Consider the following 6,000-nt stretch of genomic DNA (forward strand, 5'->3'; position numbering starts at 1 on the left):
CTTTCCTATATTTTCTGAATCTTAGAGGAAAACAAACTCCAAATAAATAAGTACATATTAAATTGTAAAATTAAAAAAAAAAACAAAAAAGAGCATGGAGGAGGAGCCAGCGGTCCCATCCCAGGTGACAGACACACAGCGTCACCTCCAATCAAAGCACGTCGTTTTCTGTGACACTGCGAGTCTGCGACACGTAAAGACCTCCTCACCTCTCACTTTAATTAACAAATTAACAAATTAATTAATTAACTAAATAATCATAATTAATTATCCTTTTTAAATTTATTAATTAGCTTCGCATTCCCATAGGCCATAGCTGTGCGTCTTCCTCGTCCTCTTCCCCTCTCACTTTACCTTTCACTCCATTTCAGTCTCTCTTTCTCTCTTCCTTCAGATCTCAAGCTGAGGTTTCTCTCTTGGAGTCGCCATGGCGGCTCGATCTCTACTCTCTGTGCTTCTTCTACTGGCGTGCGTGCTTCTGGAGCCTCAGAATGCTCACTCGCTTACGCTGTCCGCGAGGCTCATACACCGCTTCTCAGATGAGGCGAAGGCGCTTCGGATTTCGAGAAGCGGAGAAGACCCCAAGGACTTAGGTCGGTGGCCGCAGAGGAACTCCATGGACTACTATCACCTACTTGCAAGCACCGACTTCCAGAAACAGAAGATGAAGCTCGGCTCTCGTCGCCACTTTCAGTTCCTCTTCCCCTCTGAAGGTAGCAACACGGTGTCGTTTGGCAACGACTTCGGCTGGTGCGTCTCTTTCTTACCTCATTTCACTTCGTTTCAAATTTCTTGTTTTCAAGCATAATGCCATAATGTAGAAAGATGATGTATTTTGTGTGTATTTTAGGTTACATTATACGTGGATTGATATAGGGACGCCTAATGTTTCGTTTCTGGTTGCTTTGGATACTGGGAGTGATCTATTTTGGGTTCCATGTGATTGCATACAGTGCGCTCCCTTATCTGCCTCTTACTATAGTACACTGGTAGGCCACCTTTCTATGTAATTATGATTCTTTTGCCTTTAATTTTATGTTCATCGTTTTATTTTTATGCCATGAACTACTGGAAACTTAATGTGCATCCAAGATTGTTAGAAAGATGTTAGAAAAAAAGAAAAAGAAGAATTTTTTGCATTTTCTTAAGGAATTGAGCCCACTCTCTCCCAACCCGCAAAAGGAAAGAACGGGAAATCTGAGGAATTCAATATAGAAGGTCCAGACTCATCAATTGTTGTTGGTTAATGGTCAATGTTTCGTTAAGTAGACTCTGGGTGCCTATGTTTGAGTGAAGTTAGTCTCTTCTAAGGCTCGGTAACAGGTTTAGCACTTATTTCCAATAATTGATTGGCAGGTGCTCCCTCGTATTTGGGGCATCTATTATGCAGGATAGAGATTTGAATGAGTACAACCCATCGGATTCAAACACCAGCAAGCATGTATCTTGCAGCCATGAGTTATGTGAATCTGGTACAAACTGCAAGAGTCCCAGGCAGTCATGCCCTTACACTATTGACTACTACACAGAAAATACATCGAGTTCTGGACTTCTTGTGGAGGACATAGTACACTTTGCAGCTGGCGGTGATGATGGGCCAAACACTTCTATTGAAGCCCCTGTTATCATAGGGTGCGTTTGGTTGATATTTCTTGCCTCATTAATATTTTGAACTAAATGTCGGAAATCGTTCCAGCAAAGATTTAGAAATTTGCTTCTGGCATAATGCAGATGTGGTATGAAGCAAAGTGGTGGTTACCTGGATGGGATTGCTCCCGATGGTCTTTTGGGTTTAGGACTTGGAGAGATTTCAGTTCCTACTTTCCTTGCTAAGGCAGGATTGACCAAGAACTCTTTCTCAATGTGCTTTGATGAGGATGATTCTGGGAGACTATTTTTTGGGGACCAGGGACCAGCTACACAACAATCTACATCTTTTCTGCCTTCAAATGGAAACTAGTAAAAACTATATATGCACTTCTGTTCAATTTACAACTTTAAGTGACAGTTACTAAATGCTTGCTAAGCTAACATTCTTGTAGATGCTGAAATCTCCATTGTGTAATTGTTTGTTCCAGTGAAACGTATATTGTTGGAGTGGAAGCATGTTGTATTGGAAATTCTTGTCTTAAGCAGACAAACTTCAAAGCACTGGTTGACAGCGGGACATCATTTACATTTCTTCCAGAAGCAGTGTATGATAAAATTTCAAAGGAGGTACATCTTTTCATTAGATTCCAATATTTGATTTTGTTATCTGCATACCTGGTAGGCTGATATCTCTTCCGTTCATTGATAGTTTGACAGACAGGTAAATGCGACAATCACCAACTATGCAGGATCTCCTTGGAAGTACTGTTACAATACAAGGTGAATTTTCATGAAATTATAAGCTTTGAGAATCTCCCGGCCCCACTTCCCTCAGTTGTGTGTGTCTGTATCTTATGCCATTGTTCTGGTGGTTTTTCCTTGAACAGTTCTCAAGATCTTCCCAAAGTGCCTTCTGTGACGCTTATGTTCGTGGCAAACAACAGCTTTGTGGTACATGATCCTGTCTTTCCGATAAACGGTAATCAGGTAGGTAAACTAGCTCTGCAGATTTTTTGAGTGGATGTGAAATAACTGAAGTTTCTTTATTTCTGTCAATATACGTATAGCTCACTGAGTTCATAGGGCTATATTACAACTTAGTAAGACAAATGGTTCAAGCATTTTCATGATGAAAATAATAATATGATATCTGGGCCAGATTGTCGTTAAGTCATGATACACTTTTAATTCAAAATGGTATAGCTGTCATTTTTGTTCAATGTGGTAAAAATTTGTATCTTGATTGTAGTATGACAATTCAAGCTAGCTTGATAGTAGACCTGATGCAGCTAAATGATTTTATTTAATAATAAACTAGTTCTACATCAAGACCATGTATTATCTTTATAATAAACTAGATGATTAATTTGCTTCTAAAGTGATTTTATTTACATACAATAAGTGATGACATTGAAGTCAACTTATGATGTAATTGCTGTTGTCATAGTCGAGAGGCTTTTTCCAATACACTCTATTTTAATTTGAATGAGAATGAACTCTATAAATGTGCTCACTTGTCTAGACATGTCATATCTATCAGTCAAACAAACCTGAACCTAATTTGTAAATCTTCTCATTAGCAGTTCGCTGGTGGTACAATTTATGTTAAATTCATTTGTTTGATACTTCACTTTCCCATCTTTGGTTGAAGAAGTAACGCTGTTGCGCTTTAATATCATGGTTATTATACAGTTCTTTTTCCTGCTTATTAATGTTAAACTTTCTGGCTTTGATAATGAGATGGTATTCTCTTTGTACTTTAATAAAGTTTGTTGGTTTACCACTATTTCCCAAAGCTTAAGCTTTCGGATGTGGGGCAACAATTTCTGTCTATTATAACACTTTCCTTCACATGTGGCCTTCTCTCCCCAATTGACCCTGACATGGAATTGCAAGGATTTAACCATACATTGTACAAGGAATTAGAGTTAGTTCAACAATTGCTAGTTAAAAAGCTCTTATGGAACATATATTTCGTGTTCTATATTGTCATTGACTATTCATGACTTTGTCTTGCCTTAAAATTTGTACTTGTGATGCCTTGACTTTGTAATTGAGTATTCATGACATTATTCTGTTCTGTACAATACAATGTGTAACTGATTTTAATGTGTTGATTTTCATCCGTACTGATATACTCTGAACTCTTAATATACGTATAGAAAAGATCATACAGGTTACTTTTCATATGTATTTTGTGCCATAAACATATTTTTATTGATGTTTAGAAAAGTAATATATACCAGTGAGAGATCACTCAGATAAAATCTTACAGTTTAGGCCTTCCTGGTGCAGGGAGTTGTTGGGTTTTGCTTAGCCATACAGCCGACAGATGGTGATATTGGAACAATTGGACGTAAGCATGAGTCTTCTCTGTAGCAAGAATGCTGCTTAGCTTTTGTTTTTGTTTTTTTCCTGGTAAATGGTTTGTTACTTTTCTTTTGCAGAGAACTTCATGACGGGATACCGGACAGTATTTGATAGAGAGAACTTAAAGTTCGGCTGGTCTCGCTCAAATTGTGAGTTCTCTGGTTTTCTTGAAACATTAGGGATGTTTCCTACTGACTATGTTGTTGTTTGCAATTGGTTGTCCTTATACCATATGATGGGTGAAATATCATCTGTTTGACCTGCAAATGATATGCCACTAGCTAATTTCATTTTATTCATCCTAACTGTAAGTTTGTCTGACACTGCTTTAGGCCTAGTTCAAGTCACTGTATTAGGATGAACTAGAAAGTGAAAAGCGCAGGTCTTTGCTGTTGCTGTTTAATTATTGAGGTAGAGCTCTTTTGTCAATAATTACCAATAAACTTTGCAGGCCAAGATTTTAGTGATGCTAAGAGTATGCCCCTAACTCCCTCTAAAGGCACACCACCAAATCCCTTGCCAACAAATGAGCAGCAGAGCACACCAGGTGGCTTTGCTCCTGCTGTAGCTGGAAGAGCTCCCTCAAAACCATCAGCTGCATCAAGTCGGCTCATCTCATCCCAGTTTTGTTCGTTGAGATTGCTGCCTTTATTGCTTGTATTATTTCTGATCGTCCTTGTCTTCTAGGAGGATGTGACCGTATATCGCAGATCATTTATGTAGTCTTACATGTAAATGCAGGGTTTTCTTCTCTTCCTTTTCCTGCCCTGAAATACATACATATATAGAGCAGGTCTGTAATCCATTGGCGTCAGTTTTTTTTCTCTATCATGTGTCATTGTATTGGTTGGGGCTTGTAGGGACATGCATTGTAGCTAACTTTTGTTGTATTAATATAATATAATATATATATATATATAATTTTTTTTTCTTTTTCCTCGATTTTACCCATCAATCTCAACATTTTGCTACCTTTGCCCTATTTTCTCACGAATTTTACATGCTGTTCTTAGGTATTTACTGTCACTGCTAAACCATTCTTCGGTCTTCTATGCCATGGCATAAGAATGGTTTACCAGCAAATCACAATTTGACATATACAAAAATAATTTATCAAAAACACGAGAAAAAATCTCTATATGCATAGCAAACTGTGATTGGTAGGAAAGTAGGATTTACTCATTACAGGGAAGAAGGCAAGTATTTTCTTGTCCAGACTCCCAGTTTTATTGTAATGATTTTTCTGTTGCTTATAGCTTTGAACTAGACTCTAATGATGAAGCATGCAGACCATGAAAAGGACTTGAGCAATCTTGCAACAGATTGCATTAATCTATTCATGCTGTCTTCTTTTTTCCTTTGCCAGCAGAAATGATTTTAAATGGATACAAAGCGAAGACAACCTGGAATCTGTTGAAAACACAAAAAGATATTCAGTTTTGTTATTTGCAGTTTTCTGCGTAAAACAATCGTTCATAATACCAAACCAACCAAACTTGGCTAAGTAAAAAAATAAGATCCACCAAATTGGCCATCAATATGATTTCGAGTCTTGACCTGTTATGATGATTATCTTCAAGAGTCCGACTAAGTGGTTGTGCGATTATTCTCACAAATTATCCTTAATGAAGAAGCAATCTCACCTATGTAGTTCAATTAAATTGATCTAGTTTTTGGACTCGACTTTTATTGATTTTCGATTGGATTTAAAGTTTTTGTTTTGTTTGTTTTTCTTTGACAGAGTGATATTCTAAACTATTCTAACATACAAGAATGAGTTCAAACTTGAATGCGAGGTGGCAGACACACTATCTTATCCAACTTGCCTAACCAACAGTTGCATTGGATTTAAAGCTTTTAAAACCAATTAGATGTTTTTTCTTCTTTTTGGGATCAAGAAGTGATTATATATTTTAATAGGTGCCATAAGTTTGGTGGGATGACATAAGTTTTCTCTTGGCCACTTGATTATTTCTTTCATATCCTAATCTCAAACCCAAATTTTCCGCTCAAACTTGGTGATGTTTATCTAAGTTGCAT

At 37.4% G+C, this 6,000-nt stretch overlaps 1 protein-coding gene across 1 annotated transcript; it reads left to right on the forward strand.

Annotated features, from left to right (window-relative positions):
* Positions 1 to 305: 305 nt before the first annotated feature.
* LOC103332651 (Eukaryotic aspartyl protease family protein) lies at positions 306 to 4,896 on the forward strand. The gene is made up of 10 exons (XM_008235404.2): positions 306 to 750; positions 851 to 989; positions 1,391 to 1,632; positions 1,732 to 1,959; positions 2,079 to 2,217; positions 2,300 to 2,370; positions 2,478 to 2,577; positions 3,886 to 3,946; positions 4,038 to 4,109; positions 4,412 to 4,896. Exons 1-10 carry the CDS (start codon positions 428 to 430, stop codon positions 4,645 to 4,647), a joined length of 1,611 nt encoding a protein of 536 aa, XP_008233626.2. The 5' UTR covers positions 306 to 427; the 3' UTR covers positions 4,648 to 4,896.
* Positions 4,897 to 6,000: the final 1,104 nt, after the last annotated feature.

The sequence above is a fragment of the Prunus mume genome, linkage group LG1 (assembly GCF_029339155.1).
Source record: "Prunus mume cultivar Tortuosa linkage group LG1, ASM2933915v1, whole genome shotgun sequence".
Classification (NCBI taxonomy): Eukaryota; Viridiplantae; Streptophyta; class Magnoliopsida; order Rosales; family Rosaceae; genus Prunus; species Prunus mume.

Bases quoted from the DNA above. Each gene is read 5' to 3' on its own strand.
- LOC103332651 (XM_008235404.2), top strand. From the start codon at position 428: ATGGCGGCTCGATCTCTACTCTCTGTGCTTCTTCTACTGGCGTGCGTG. The intron at 751-850 runs GTGCGTCTCTTT...TGTGTATTTTAG, and splicing joins TTTGGCAACGACTTCGGCTG to GTTACATTATACGTGGATTG. The intron at 990-1,390 runs GTAGGCCACCTT...TCTATTATGCAG, and splicing joins CCTCTTACTATAGTACACTG to GATAGAGATTTGAATGAGTA.